This window comes from Populus trichocarpa, chromosome 5, assembly GCF_000002775.5.
Source record: "Populus trichocarpa isolate Nisqually-1 chromosome 5, P.trichocarpa_v4.1, whole genome shotgun sequence".
In the NCBI taxonomy this organism is placed as follows: Eukaryota; Viridiplantae; Streptophyta; class Magnoliopsida; order Malpighiales; family Salicaceae; genus Populus; species Populus trichocarpa.
Window position 1 is genome coordinate 859,490 of NC_037289.2, and position 16,502 is coordinate 875,991.

Genomic DNA, 16,502 nt, shown 5'->3' on the forward strand with positions numbered 1-16,502 from the left:
GCTTGGAGTTCATAAACATGACTAGTGTTCTCTATAGATTCAGCCAAGTTACTTAAACGTGTAGTGAAGATAATTCTACTACCACAGTTACAATCAGGAAATGCATACTTTATTGTTTCCCAAGCGTTTACATTCCATACATCATCCAAAACAATGACATACCTCCTTCTCCATAGATAATTTCTTAGAGCATCAATTAATTGGAAGTCAGTCATTGATTGCAAATTATCCGGAACAGGTTCGTTTGCTGTCACCAGAAACCCCTGCAGAGCAACTCGTAGGAGCTCCGTGGATGCAAACGATTTGGAAACTGTAACCCAAGAATGGGTATCAAAGCTTCTTCTGATGGGGTGGCTGTCATAGACTTTCTTTACGAGGGTTGTTTTTCCCAACCCACCCATTCCAACCACAGAGATACTGGAGAGCTTTTCTTCTCCTTCTACAAGCCACGAAACCAGTAGATGTTTTGGGTTCTCAATTCCCACGACATCAGCTTCATCTAAGTAAAGAGCAGCTAACCGGGGATCATGCCATTTCTCTACGGTAGCACTGGAGGTTGATGGCATATCTATCCTATTCAAAGAAAATGCATTTCTTCTCTCTGAAATGGCTTTCACCCTTGCTTTAATGCTTTGTAGCTGGACTGCCAGCCGGTGCCGTGCACTTAATTTACGGATGGAACGATATGAATTGCGAAGATGATGGATAAAACCACTCTCGTGAGATGGAGCAAACCGGAGCATGAACTCTTCAAGAATGTCCTCGGCATCATAAGCCACATCTCTCACTTGTTTGACCCAGGCTCTCAGTCCTTGATCACTCTCACTCCTTTCTTCCGCATCCTGAAGGAAAGATTTCATGCTATACAAATCATCCAGCAGTTCAACGATTCCCCCTCTAACTCCTCCCAAGAACCGTGTTTCTTCTGCTACAAAGGAAGCCAGTTTCTCGAGCACCACCTGCACTGCGATCATGGCCATGGCTTCTTGCTCCAGAATCACCAATCCTGATCTCTTTTCTTTCGCCAAAAATTTGAAGGAAAAACAAAAACCCTTGATGCAGTTTCTATCTCAGATGTTTGTTACAGGGTTCCAAGCTTAATTAACAATTCCTTCTGCTGATTCATTGTGCATGAAAGATAACGTTTTTTTCATTTAAGAAAATTATTATGTGGACCATATGGCCCTAGGCAAATTAAGGCCTCACATATAGCCAGCTATAGCATGCGATAGCCAGTGTTATCATTTGTCATTTTTTTAAGTTAGGGGGCTGATATGGTATTTAAAAAATGATGATTTTTTTTTTAATTTTAAATCTTAAGACTAATATCTTACTAAAAATTCCTTCTGCTGATTCATTGTTCATGTGATAATGTGCTTGGCATGTGTCCAACAACACATGTAATATTGCAATAGGATAACACGTGGTCAAATTTAACCCGTCATTCTTGTGTTTTCACATGGGCAGGAAGCTACCTAAACCTCTGATACATGTGATTTACTCCTGGTTTTATAAATTAGAAAGTGTAAATTGTAAAACCCAACCAATAAGATATCTACATGCATGTTATCAGTAAGTGTAAATTGTAGATTAATATTTTCCACCAGTAAGTTATCCTAGTGCTTGCTTGAACTTGCTCAACAAACAGATTAAAAAAATGAAGTTTCACCGATCAGTCATCAGAGTCTGTAAATGTTACAGATGATTTAAGTTTGTTTACCAAATTTTTCAAGAACATGTTTGTCTTTGGTAGCTTATTGTTATAGCTGTGAACTCTGAAGAAAATTGATCTAAGAAACCAAAGTCCTGCAATGTAATTCCATATTGCTCTAGATTAATTGTACATGAATACAGGCTTGGTGATTATGCCAGAGAAGAAAACTAAAGAAATAGTAGGTTAGTGTACTGAAAATAAATATTTTTTTGGTATGTAAGAAGAAATATCATGTATTTTCATCATACTACATAGTGTATCCTCTGTTGGAGTCAGTTTACACCTCAGATCTAAAACAATAGCACACATTAATTAAAAAAGAAGAGGGATCGCAAGGGATACAAGATTTGCAACCAAAAATGTGACCTGACATGTTGAGGAAACGGAGGGAGGTGTTTTTTAAAACACAAGGCAGATTTTTTATATTTTCTTCCTTTTGGTCCTTAAATTTTTAAAAGGGGCTTTGATTTGATTCCTACAAGTTGCTGGCAAATCTTCAGCGTTTCTACAGGCAGCCTCATGAACAAAAGAAAGACATCCTGCGACCTCTCCAAGCTTCTCGTTGCTACCCTGTTCCGATTAGAAACAGAGATTCAAGAAGCTATGCTACGTCCTGAGAGAAGAGTTCCAACGAAATCTACTGTAAGTTCCCAAGACACTCTTTTTCCAGAAAATCATGCCTCTGCTTTGCATAAAGTGATCCGTGAATCTGTAAAAGAGGAACCTGTATGGTTAGGACATTATCTTGTTAGGTCAATTAAAGCGGGTGTGGATTAACGTGGGCCAGGTTTCACTATGCAATAGAGATAATGAAGATAAAGCAGGAAGAGGAAAAGAAGCCTCAATTGCTCAACATGGCAAATTCAGTTGAAGTGACTCGACTCAAAGAAACCAAATTCAGTTGTTTATATTTGCTTTGGAAGCATGGCAAACTTCACTGCCTCTCAGCTTAAGGAGATTGCAGCATGTCTCAAAGCTTCTGGGCATCAATTTATCTGGGTAGTTAGAAGAAGCAAAAAGGGTCAAGAAGACAAGGAAGATTGTTTACCTGAAGGATTTGAGGGAAGAATGGAAGGCAAAGGCCTAATTATTAGAGGATGGGCACTCCAAGTTTTGATTCTTGATCATGAAGCAATAGGTGCATTTGTGACTCATTGAGGATGGTGACTGATGTTTTGCTGAGCAATTCCATAATGAAAAGTTGGTGACCGATGTTTTAAAAACTGGAGTTGGTGTTGGAGTTAAGGAATGACTTACAGTGCATGGAGATAATGTTAAAAGTGAAGCTGTAGAGAAGCAGAGGAAATGAGGAGCAGAACAAAGAAGCTTAGAAGAAACGACCAGGAATGCTGTTGAAGAAGGTGGATCTTCTTGCTGTGGGGTCGCCCTTGATACAAATGCAGATATTAAGTGTTGTCACGCATGCATAGAATATTTTGTTTGTACTTAGTAGTGATTTTGGCAATTTACAGTATTATCATTCCCTTTATACAACTTAATCAAGTCCTCTCTCCTTGAAAAAAAAAATCAATTACAAATTAACGAAGTTGCGAGAATGAGAATTGAATGCAGACGCAGGTCACTTTTCATTTTATTTTTAGACAAGTCACGAGAGTTGAAAGAGTAATCATGCAAATCAGTTCCCTTCCTAATGGATCCGGAATGAGAAGTCCAGCTTACATTTTTAGCCAAAATAATTAATCAAATAAAAAGGCTGAGCTTAGAGACAATACACTATAAAACATGCACTAGATAGACATACAGGACAAACAATCATCACAAACTAGGAACAATCGTCTCCCCAGTAACAAATTTACCTTCTGAAGTTGGAGAACTTACGAAAACTAGCCACCACAAAATAATTGCAAGAATCTATGCAGTTTTCAATGAAGTACAACCACCTGCGTCGCTAATATGAATTGATGTAAAGAATTGCTAGAAGCGTCATCACCACAACTATATAATATATATCAAAACTGATGTAGAAAAACTCCATGTCTATGAAACCATCATCATCACCACAACTATATAATATATATCAAAACTGATGTAGAAAAACTTCATGTCTATGAAACCATCATCTTCTTGTTCATCATTATCCTTTGGCTGCTATGGTGATTCTTCTTCATTACAATTATTTCGCAATGGAGATCCACACAAAAAAAAGATTTCTTTCATAACTGTTTTCATTGAAGGTCTCAAACTGATATTTTTTCTCGATAATCTTACCTGATAAGTTATTATGCGCCACACTAAAAACTGCTAGTGAGTTGCCGAGAGATAACATCATTCAAGTTGTTGTAAGAAAGATTCAAACTCTCTATCTGCTTCAAATTTAAGAGCATTGCAAATATAAATCAAGCAAGATTGTTGTGTGATAAATTTTCCATCATTTTTTTTAATAATTATTTTCATCGAAGGTCTCAAATTGATAATTTTTCTTGAGAGTCTTACCTGATAAGTTATTATACACCATATTAAAAATTGTTAGTGTGGTAATTTCAGTAAGTTACCGAGAAATAACATCATTCAAGTTGTTGTAAAAAAGATCCAAACTCTCAATTTGCTTTAAATTTGAGAAAATTGCAGGTATAGATCAAGCGAGATTGTTGTGTGATAAAATTTCCATAATTTTTTTTTAATAAATATTAAACCATTATTTCTTTAAACAAGTATGAAAAGAGAGTGCAGAATCTAAAGTTCATGAATTTCTCAAAACCTCATCGCCTTCATAAACCATGAGAACATCTTTATAATTTGTACAATCGCAGCATCTCTAGACTTCTTGCTCCTTAGCTTCAGTTCTTCTACATTGGCTTTCTCCTTCTCGCAGTGATACTGAATATAGTCTTCTTCATGATAATACAACATTTTTTTTTATCACTATAATCCACTCTAGGTCTAATATTTGATATAGAGTTACTCCTACCAAAATTATTTTCTTATATTATTTTTCTAACACGAAAATCATAATTTTGCTCTTGAAAGAAACCCATTACAATTAATGTCGTATTATAATTGACATTATTTTCTACTTCTGAAATCTTATCATTATCATTTTTTTACCCTTCCAACCTAGCTACTTCCATATCTCTCCCATTGATAAATCATTTTTTTACCCCGTCCACCCTCCATAAAGTTACCATTTAACTCCGCTTTTGAGATTAAATCTTAAACTTCTTTAGATTAATTTTTCCGTACCCTTGAAATTGTTATAAACACAAGTAAAAGAGGTGAAAAACTCCTTTACCCACGTATCAAGCATACCCTAATACATAACACTGGTTAAATCTTGACTTAACATTTCAAGTTAATGGCTAGGATTTTGCAAAATGAGAAATAATAGATGAGCAGTATACTGAAAATAAATATATATTATACGTGGAGCAGGTATAAAATCAATATAATTTATTCCGGAGCAATAAAATAGATCAGGATAAGACCCATTAATTTGAATTTTGAATATAAGTATATGCATTGAGTTGCATATTAATTTGAAAGTTATTTGGATTTGGCTAGAGAATAATATCAAAATTAGATCAAACCAAAACTTTGCTCCAGTCATGGATTTTAAGAGTCAAACCATTGGGTAGAGGTAGAGTTGGATTTAATAACTATAGTTGACAGCCTAATTGCAAAAAAACAAAGAAACAAACATTTGATATAGAAACTTTTTTAGGAAAATAAATAATTTACTTTGTTAATTTTATTTTCCTATTCATTATTATTTTATTCATTATTATAAGTTTTTGAAAAATAAAAATAAATCAAAACAAAATTAAATATTTTAAAAATCTTTCTATATTTATAATATTCTTATTTCTTAGAGTTTTAACTTATAGTAAAATTGATCCAGAGAACTAGTTTGAAAAGCATTTGAACATAAGGACTTCAAATGCTTTGGGCCATGGGTTGAGACTTGAGAGGTAGGTGGTTTCTTAACGGGTATGGGCCAGATATATATATTCTTTAATGCTTACTCTATTGGATAGGCTTAATGCCCTGCAGGTAATAACCAGGATAGGAGTCCGACTTAATTAGAGTTGATAGGGCACAAATATATATAATATTGTGCTCCGATTAATACAAAAACAATAATAATAATAATTAGGGTAATCTGTTCTTTTATTCGGCTTTCTAGCCTTCTCAGAATTGCATCAATTAAGAAGATCAATGGCCGCCGAGAAGGTTACTATAGACCATGAAGAAGCTGTCGGTTTTGTAAGGAAGGTGCAGAAGCGCATCAACAAGGAGGCCTACAAAGACTTTTTGATGACTTTATGTGCATACAGAAACAAGTGCAAGGACGTGGCTGATGTGTACAGGGATGTGGTTGAGCTGTTTGCAGACTATCCTGATTTGCTGGAGGGGTTTCACAGATTTTTGCCAACTTCTGAGGTCATAGCTGATCTGGAAAGCAAATTGCAGATTCTATAGATATAAACAAACTTGAGTTGTGATCAAATTGAGTCATTAATTGGTTTTATATATAATATTTTCCTGTAAACTGACATCTTACAATGTGTTTGCTTCCTGTAGTTTTGCATGTTAACTTAAGGTTGCAAAGCCAAGAGCATATTAGAGGTACAACACAGTGTTTTTTTTTTTAGTTTATTATAGGTGTCTGGGCTAGTTTGTTCACGCTTTGACTAATCCCACGGGCTCTAAAGTTAACGATCATTTAAGTCTCCAATGATCCTGAGGTTTGTAGAACTCGAATTGATAATCTCTAAGAAGCAAATTCAGGACCTGACCAATTAAGTTATACCCCAAGATTACACCATAGTATTTTATATTCATTAATGATGTGGGACAAGAAGAAATTATAATAAGGTTATTTAGTTTATATTTAAATTAAGGATATATTGATATTTTTTATAGATTAATAATAAAAAAATTTACTCGTTTTTTTCCTTCTAAAATAATATTTACAATGTTTAGGGTTTTTGTTTCAAGTGTTTTTCACCTATATTTTATCTTTTTTATACATATTATTTTTATTTTGTTGTTTTCATTTAGATATATATTTAAAAAAATCACCTTACAAGCTAATCTTCAAAGTATATATTTATCTAATTTTTAATTACTATACTTATGAATATTAAATTTAAAATTTTATGTGGCATATATTTAAACATGTAAGAGATTTAACAATAATTATTTTAAATATGTACGTGAGTTAACATCATTTGTCAACCTTCAATGTCTTCCATTTTCATGTATATTAAAGATATATTAAAAAAAAAACATTGTAGTTAAATATTGTTCCCTCAATTATGACAAATTGTGTCTCCATTTGTGATTGACAGTTAAGTCAACAACTAAAACTTTGACTATTGATGAAAAAATTATTTAAAATTTTCATTTTTTGTTTTTATATATAGTTTAAGCAAATGCAAACATTAATTCAATCTATAATTATCAAGTTAACCTTTGTATTATAGTTTTTAAATCTAATTCAGATCAATTGACACAAAGCAAGTTTAGAATCACTCGTCGAGTGGATTAACATCCAATCAATTATCAACCTCCACTATCTTTTATTTTCATGTATGTTAAAGTTATATAGTTTATTAAAAAAACATTGTAGTTAAGGGTGCGTTTGTTTAGTCTTAACTTCAATTTTTGCGGTGTAAAAAATACAGTTAAGTATTTGATAATACACCAAACTGCGTTTTATATTATGGAGTTCATCAAAAAATTAAATTTGAAATGCAATTTTTGTAAAATAATTTTTACATATTTTTTTAATTGAGTTTTGTAAATTCTCTTAATTGTGACAAATTATCTCTTTACTTGTAATTGACAATTGTCAACAATAAAAACTTTGACTATTGAGAAAATATTATTAAAAAAATTCATTTTTTATTTTTTAGTTTAAGCTTTTCACATATGATAACATGAATTCAATAATATCAAGTTTCTAAATCAGATTTTAAATATGGATTTTTATATTACTATTTCCCGAGTTAATTTTTATCTATGTTTATTTTGTCGAGTTGCCCTTTTAAATTGAAAGTTCAGGGTTGACTCAAAACAAGTTTATGACTGGGAGTCAAGTATGTTAACTCAAATTATTTCTGATTAATTTATTTTTTTATATAAAAAAATAAAAATAAAATTATTATTTATAAAATACATCAAAGATTTTTACTGAATTTTATCAGGTTAGGAATCAGCTTTTTATCCAAGTCGTAACAAATCAATTCTTCTTTCACTTTTATTAAAATCTGGCTTAGTTTAGACCTTAGATCACAAAAATTAAACCATAATGTGAGATGAGGTTTTAAAACAATGATTGCCACCAAGTCCGACCGTGGTACCCAATCCTTCTAGTGTTGGACTAAATTGAATACAAGTAAAGTAGTAGGACTAAAGATAACATCTAAGTAACCTCCCAACCGGGCAGGTACAAAGCGTGACATTGATCATTAACCCCTCCCCTGCGGCCCTGTTCATTGGTAAAGTTTTATCAACTCTTTACTCATTTCTACTCGGCAATTAAAGACTCCGGCTAGAAGGAGCTCTTTGGAGAGTGTCAAATGCCGTCGGAAGACTAAATCCGGTGACCTCCCAACGATTCTCTCTCCGTTAAGTTAGAACTCCAATCTCATCCACCCCTTTCCTCCCCCTCCTTCCGATAGGGTTTTTAATCTGAAATTGAAAAAGAAAAAAGTAATTTTTTCAGTGACTTAGGGTTTTGTTTAGCGTAATTTTGGTGTAGTTTCTGTTGATTTTTTCGTTAGGTTCTTGTGGTTCAGTGATTATGAATGGCATTGCAGTGATTGAAATGAACATGCAGCCTTGATTGTACATTGTTGATGTCTTCTAAGCCTTTCATTGATTTTGCTATTATTCTTTCTTTTTGAGAACTTTTTGCTTGGAAATTCTAAGAATTAATTTTTTTTTGGCAATTTTTGTTTCTTTTATGAGAATATTGTACTTGGAAATTCTAATAATTAATATTTTTTTTTCTTTATGAGAATGTTGTTCATAATTTCCTAGAATATCCAGTCTAAGTTTTTGTAAGATTGCTTCAAATATAGTAATTTTTTTATGGGGTTGAATGTAAGTGGAAGAGTGGGGGATTGATTTGCCAATATAGGGATACTTCGGTTTGGTTTGGTCAATTGCTTGTGAAACATCAATGTTAAGCCTGACCTGGTTTGATCTCATGTTGTTGTTGTTGTTGTTGTTTGTGGTTTACAGCTTGCAGGATGGGAAATGATACCAAGGTTAGTCGTAAAGGTAAGGATGAGGAAAGTAATGATATAAAAGGGAGAAACATTGGTAACAGATCATCAAGCAGTTTGGGTGCTGCTAATGATACTTTTGGTCTAAGAAAGTCAGCTAGAGAAACATCATTCAAGAAAAACTTGACTCCGAGCCCTTCAAGTAGTAGAAAGTCTGAACGTATTGAGAAGCAGACCCCCCCTGCAATTCCTTCTGTTACGAGGAAATCTGAGAGATTGGTTGAGAAACAAAGTTTACCGACTCCTTCTAGAAGGCCTGAGAAGGGTAAGAATCAGTCGTCATCTAGTTCTTCTGGTTCAACGAAGTGTGGTAAAAGCTCGGGCTCTTTAATTATGAAGGAAAAGCACAAGAAAGAGAAGAGTGTGAAACAACTTGAAACTGAAGAAGTTGGAAACAATGACAAACCTGTTATCAAAACTGTCCTGGTTGGAATTAAGAGAATGGATGCTCGTGCTTACAGGGAACTGTTCAAACAGAAACAAAAGAAAGCTAAACTGGAAGGTAGCGAAGATCTGATAGTAAATAGGACACCTGGGGTTGATACTGAGGTGAAGAGTGGTTGCAAAGTGATGTCTTCTAAACAAAAAAGAAGTATTGACGACTTGAATTTTGATGCTACGGAAATGGTTTCAAATGAAGATGGCGATGCAGCTCCATATGAGTGCGGCAGAACTGATTCTGTGGATTCATGTTCCGAAAGGCAAAGGTTAAAGAAGCGCAATAAAGTGTCCAACAATAACACTGATTCGCCTTCTCTGAAAGCTGCTTTAATAGGTAACTTGCTAGTTTCACTGTTGATTAATTGTTCTGGTTTTGTTCCTTATCCTGTATGCACAGATGGTACTCTTCTCAGAGTATTAGGTGGCAAACATTGTGGGATTTCCTTGATTTTTTTAATTAATCTTCATAAAATGTCTCTTTTTCTGCAGGAACTTCTGGAGCTCCAGTGCATAAGATGTCTCAAGTCATGCCAAGTTCAGTTGGCCTTCTTAACACAACTGATGCGAATCATGTTTCCAACTTCTCACAGTTGACTAGTAAATTATCACAAGTACTGAAAGCCGACATGGTTGGGTATAATGGAGGAAGGAACTTGCATGATGATTCTGAGAAGAGTCTCCATCTTTTTTTGAAGCCTGAGATAGCAAAACTTTGTGAAATTTTGCAACTCCCAGTATGCATCTCATCCCTCTGAAGAAGTTAATTTCTCTAGCACTTGTTCATGAATGCTGCAGTAGGTTCTTTGATGTGGTGTATTGGGTCTGCTTATCTACTGCTATTCTTAGTACTTTGAATTGGTTTCAGAATTGATTTTAAGCATAGAAATAAAGAAGAAAAAATCTGGTAAATACCCTACTTTTTGTGCATTCAAGCCATCAACCTTGCAATGATCCCTACTGTTGGCATTGGATTGAAATAACTGTTTTAGATCTTAATGAGATAAAGATACTATGAATTTCTTGGCCTAGAGAGCATTGCATTATTGGGCACTATTGAATTTCAATTTCACTCAATTCCTATTTGAAATGGAATATCATCACCATCAAATGTCGCGTTTGAATTTTATTTTTATTTGTTAATTTCTTGTTTTCTCAATGGCATCACAAATCCTCTCCCTTGTCATCTGTTGAAATAGGAAAATTTGTTTGATATTTCATGTTTCTTAGCATTCTGACAATGATGATCTGCTATTTTTTCCATCTCCTCTAGTGTTTCTCTGGGTTGTGAGAGGCAAATCTCATGGGTCACTGAGTAACAATATAAAAGGAAAAAGGAAAACTTAAAAAATAGAAGAAAACTCTCTCTGGTCTTAGTTGGCTTACATTGCCAGGACTCAATTAACCAAATTCTATCTTCACTCTATTAAAAGTGAGGGAAATGATATGCTTACTGCTTTGATGGGTTCTTTTACTTTATTAACATGTTTACTCTGGACTTATGAACTTGCTGGATGTTGCTGGGTCATGTATCAGGAAACATCATTATTTTCATAATTGATCTCAAGATTATGCAGCAGTATTTCTTCTATGATGTCGTTATGTTGACATGTTTCACTATCCCTTCAGGAAAATGTCAAAGTCATGGTGGAACAGTTTCGGGAATATGTACTGAATAATCACCATGTCAGTAGAGAACCACCTAGCTTATTGCAGGGATTTCTGATATCCTTGGTTAGAACCTTCTTTTTTCTATATTTTCCTGCTGTTTGATCATTAATTTACTTGTGACACAACTCTTACACCCTCTGATTAAAACATAATAAGTCAGTCACTACTGTAAAATGATGCTTTACCATGTTCATGTCATTTTGGATCGTGGTTGTTGAATTTGAGGATATTTTGAAATGTTCATTGCATTTGCAATAGCTTTAATATCTTACTGGTTGGTTTTGAATATGAGAGATCTCTAAATGCATGACATGTTATCTACCTTTTCTAAATTGTTAATTCCTATTTTTGCAATGCGACTGGTTGTTTTAAGAAGTGTAAATTGACTGAGTTTCAAAAACTAACAAGCAGAGTTGAAGCTTTTGTATCCTCTGTTGGGGTCAGTTTACACCTTCAATCTAAAGCAATAGTATGTAGGAATTAAAAAGAGGAGGGATCGCTAGGGATACAAGATTTTCAGCCAAAAATATGACCTGACATATTGAGGAAATTGAAGGGAGGTATTTTTAAAAAATACCTATATCAAACATTCTAGTATGCTTTTTGTTGAATGCATTTATTTACTCCTTGTGAATAAGGTGATTGTTTCAGTGTAATGAAGGATTATGGAGCGGGTTTTTTATCTGAATTGAGGTTGGAATTTATCCTATCTGATTATTTTGAAGATGAAAAAAATCTTTCATATTCTACTACATCCTCTATTTAAGAATAGTAGGAAGACCTGGATAAAAAAGAATTGTAAACATGAAATAAGTCGATTAGAAATGTGAAATTCTAATCACACTTGGAAGATATGATTCTTGTTTCTTAGGTCCTATCTATTTATCCAGGAAAGAAAATAATTTAATGGGAAAGTGCCTAAAGCAAACTAAAACAGGTTAGTTTGCCCTCTACTTGTAAGATCTTTATCATAGGATGGAAACTACAGTGTCAATGGATTATTTTCCTTTTGTTTTTCATACTAATTGGATTTAAAAAATTTGGTGTTGACATTCTTGACTTCAGCGGTCTGTCTCTCTCTCTCCATGTTTCTGTTCATCCCTTGCTTTTTGGTGCTTCTGCATTTTCTATATCTGTGATAATTACTGAGCATGCCTTCTTTTTTCCTTGCCTGTGAACTGTGCTGGTGAGTGATCACATAAATGTTCAATACCTTTTGCTGACGGCCTGCTTTACTTTGTGCTGTTCATATTGCAGTGTTGGACTGCAGCTTCCATGCTAAAGCACAAACTTGATCACAAAGAATCACTTGCACTTGCAAAAGAGCATTTGAATTTCAGCTGCAAGAAAGACGAGGCAGATTTCGTTTACTCAAAGTTGCGATGTCTGAGGAAATTATTTCTTTATCGCACTGGGACTTGTAAGGTAGCTGGCTCTCCAAAAGCTTCAGGTTTTTCATTAGAAGATTTCGGTCAGAATCAGTCAAATGGAAGATCTTCACTGTCAACACCATCTAACAAGCAAAAAGTGAGAATGGAGGTTGAAAACCTCAGATCTGGTCAGGAGTTCTCCATTAATCAGGTCCTTTCTCATCTGGAATTGGCACAAAAAGATTACTCAAAAAGTATCAAAGACATTGAAAAGAAATGTGATAAACAGATGAGGAAGCTATTGCAGAGGCAACAAGAAGAAAGGGAAGAGTTTGAAAAGAAGTATGAGCAAGACAAGGCAGAGCTCGAACATAAGCAAAGAACAGAGGCAGCTGTTATTCGTTTACACAGTAATAGTTCAGTGGATAAACTTAAGATGCTGGATAATGTGTATGCAAAAGAGTTCGAAAAACTTAAACGGCAGATGGATATGCGTCTTAATAATCTTTTGAAGTTGCAACTGGCTACAAGGAACAAGTTGCAAGAGAGGAAGGCTCAATGGATTGAAGGAGTGAAGTCCTGGGCACATGCTGAATTAATAAGTAAACCACCTGCAAATGAGTCTGGATATGATCAAGAAAACACTGTCACTTTGAATTCTTGTTCCAGAGAACAGACTCCCAAACGAGTCCAAAGCATGCCAGATGGAGATGTTCCACTGGAAGTTACTGAAACTGTGAGTTCAAATGAGGATGTACTTCCTGGGGTAATGGCTGCTTCCAAACCAATGTCCGATGGAGCTGCATCCAGCATGCTTGACCAAGAGGTTCCCTTGGAAGTGCCTCAGACTGCAAGTGCGAGGGATGTTTCAGAGGATGTTGTGTCTGTAAATTCATCTCCATGTGAAGAACAAATTCCTGATTTGAAGATTACATTGGGAATACCTGAGGCTAACAGCTGTAATGATGGTCCTGAGAACAGCATTCATAAATCATCATCTGAAGACGGTTCTGGTAGAGTTGCATTAATGGTGCCTGATAGAGAATTTCCATTGGGAGTGACTGAGATTGTCAGTTCCACCGGTGGCATGGAGAATTCTGCTTTAAGTCCTTCACCTTCTGAAGGACAAACTTCTGCCAGAACCACGTCTTGCATTGATGGAAGAGAAGTTTTATTGGAAGTGCCTGAAACAGCCCCTCCGGAAGCTGAGGAGGCCGTTAACACAGCTTTGGATAAAGATGGAGTAGCCAGTATGGAATTGGGTAATGCCATTGAAGTTGATAAGCAGAATGGTGCAGTCTGTATTCTTAATCAAGAGTCTCACCGTGATGTAGCAGCAGTCAACCTGCAAAATGGAGAGTCTCTGTTAGAAGTGTCTGAAAACAATAGAGTCAACCAGTCGGATGAAGTGGTTCCATCAGGGGTTTGCGAAACTCCAGTGGTAGGGAGTGGTACCACTGGTCAAGAGAAAAGTAGAGTTTGTGTTACCACCTTGGCTTGTGGTACTGGAGTTGATCAGCAGGCTGGAGTGCTTCCATCAGGAGGTTTTGAAACTGCTACTGTTGCAGAAGTGGGGAGTGGCCCCACTTCGAGAGAGATTGACAGAATGCCTGCTGTAGCCTCAGATAGTAGTCAACCAACTGAACCCTTTAGATTGCAAGATAGAGCTGCACAATTTTGTGATAACTGGATTGCTTTTCAACAAAGTGATGCCTCAGCATCCCAACCTGTTGTAGTGTCCAATCAATCTCCAAATGATGCACCTGTCAGAGAGCATACGCTGCATTTGTTACCATCCATCGACTCCCCTACTAGTTCACAGCTTACAACTTCATTTGCGCAACATGTGCCTATTGATTTGATAGCTGTTGGTGGACCACAGACTCATATATCAAACATGAGGACAGAACCTGTTACTTCTAGAATTAGCAATCATTCTGCAACTGCACCTGCTGTTCGAATGCCTGTATCCACGTCTCAAGATCCACTGCAAAATGAATTGGATAGAATACGCACAGAAACAGACCAAATTATCAAGATCCACGAAGATACAGTCTGTTTTCTTTTGACCTAGTTGTATTCTGTGCTCAAAACACACCTTGGGTTTTGCCTTTCATGTGAAAATTTCTTTTCTATTTTGCAGAAGCTGCGGCTGAAATCTGATTGTGAGAAGGAGATACAGGAAGTTGTCGCTCAAATTCGCAGAACGTATGATTTTAAACTTAAGGATTTAGAATATGAATTCCTTCGTAAGAAGAAAGAGATGGATGACAATCAAAGCAAAGTTCTCATGAATAAGATATTGGCTGAGGCATTCAGGACCAAGTGCAAGGATAATAGGGCATCTAGGCAGCAAGGTGGGTAACATGTCCTTCTATTAAAAATATTAAAATAATACTAAGGTAAACATGAGTCATGAAAATGTAATTATGAATCCATTTGAGTCTCGGTTGAACCTAAACCTGGTTGAAATGTTGGTGGCATGCAGAGATGACCTCTGGTGTTATGCAGCAGCTGCTTCAGCCATCCCAACCTTCTACACAGAGACCTTCTATTGTTACTGGCCCGTATTCAACTGGTCTTCCTGCAGTTAGTCTGCAGACAACTCCCACATCTTCCCTTCCTGCCCCACCTGTACAGGCTGTTCATTGCTCTGCACTTTTTTCAGCCACCCCAACCAGACCACCACATATCAGCTCCATCTCTCCTACCACAAGCAATCTCCAAGTTGGTACTGAGATTCGAGCACCTGCTCCACACCTGCAACATTTTAGACCTTCAGCATCCATGTCGGCAACTAGTCTTTCTGCCTTCCCAAGTGGGATCCTTCAACATATACCTACAACTTCTCCCACACTTTCTGAGTTTCCTTCTCTAGCTCCAGCAACTGTGCAACAACCTGGTCCTCGGATTATGACAAATTTGCTCAAAAGCATGGGAGTTTTTCCTTCTAGAACATCCTTCCCCAGACCAGAATCGTTAATGGATGTAGATAATCAAACGAGCACAGAGATTCCTTCCGTAGCTCCTGCAACTGTGCAACAATCTGGTCCTCAGATTATGACAAATTTGCTTGAAAGCATGGGAATTTTTCCTTCTAGAACATCCCTCTCCAGACCAGAATCGTTATTGGATGTAGATAATCAAACAAGTACAGATGCAACTCAGCCCTGCAGTTTTCCCCCGCTAACAGATTTGAATTATAACATAAACCCATTGGTTCAAGAAAGTGAGGTTGTTTGTTTATCAGATGATGATTGATGTGGTCGGTTAGTTTCATCTTCGTAGTGTAGATCATAATGTGTAGTTTTGTTTTTTGGAGCACTACTTCCGAGAGTCCTCATTGTGTTGCTAACCTTTTTGCTGCAGAATTTGTGGCTGTACATAGTTGAATGCTTCTCCTAGGTTATGTGCAAGTTCATATCATTCGCATTCTCATGCTGTTTGAGTTTTTTCAGGTTTTTATTTTTTATTTTTTTCTTTCTATAATGCTTGTAGGCTTATCATCTGTGCACTACCTTGACTGGTTTTGCTTCTAAGATGCTAATCAAAATGACTTTGCATTGAGTGTGGAATTAATCATTTTTTGATTTCATCAGTGTAACTTTTTATCCAAAGTTGAAATTTTACCGAAGATTTCGAAAATTGTTATGGAAGTCATCTCTACAAGAAATAGTTATGATTGGTTCTCAGGGAAGTTCATTGCAAGTATTATGATAGATTGTTTAGAAATGTTTCCAAGTGTTTTCAATAGTCGAGTTGAACATGAACATGGTGGTAGCGATTGGTTATTACTTGGAATAGAGACACCGTTTCTGTCTTTATGATCATAGAGGTGTTTCGGTCAGATACCGATGGGCTCTGGGTCAGTCGAGGTGTAGTTAGTTTTTATTTTGTGGAATCTATATAAAGAAGCATGTATGTATTCTTTATTTCTGTGAGGTGTGATTTGTGCTTTAAAGGATTGTATTTTTAATAAAAAAGCTAATCACACATTTATTACAAACACATACTGTAATTGGTATTACAGTAGTTTTTGTGATTGTAGTATGAAAA

The 16,502-nt window shown here is 35.7% G+C and overlaps 1 protein-coding gene across 4 annotated transcripts; it reads left to right on the forward strand.

Moving 5' to 3' along the window:
- Nucleotides 1–8,079: 8,079 nt before the first annotated feature.
- Nucleotides 8,080–15,884, forward strand: LOC18098552 (helicase protein MOM1). 4 transcript variants are annotated; one of them, XM_052453031.1, is made up of 7 exons: nt 8,082–8,309; nt 8,924–9,742; nt 9,898–10,142; nt 11,035–11,139; nt 12,334–14,499; nt 14,590–14,803; nt 14,935–15,884. In XM_052453031.1, the coding sequence occupies exons 2-7, from the start codon at nt 8,932–8,934 to the stop codon at nt 15,705–15,707; spliced, it is 4,314 nt and encodes a 1,437-aa protein (XP_052308991.1). In that variant the 5' UTR covers nt 8,082–8,309; nt 8,924–8,931; the 3' UTR covers nt 15,708–15,884. The 4 variants fall into 4 exon arrangements, with proteins under 4 accessions (XP_052308992.1, XP_052308991.1, XP_006382355.3 ...); XM_006382293.3 differs by having other exon boundaries at nt 8,082–8,304; XM_024601493.2 differs by having other exon boundaries at nt 8,082–8,279.
- The last annotated feature ends 618 nt before the right edge of the window (nt 15,885–16,502 follow it).

Bases quoted from the DNA above. Each gene is read 5' to 3' on its own strand.
- LOC18098552 (XM_052453031.1), top strand. From the start codon at position 8,932: ATGGGAAATGATACCAAGGTTAGTCGTAAAGGTAAGGATGAGGAAAGT. The intron at 11,140-12,333 runs GTTAGAACCTTC...TTCATATTGCAG, and splicing joins AGGGATTTCTGATATCCTTG to TGTTGGACTGCAGCTTCCAT. The intron at 14,500-14,589 runs GTCTGTTTTCTT...TCTATTTTGCAG, and splicing joins TCAAGATCCACGAAGATACA to AAGCTGCGGCTGAAATCTGA.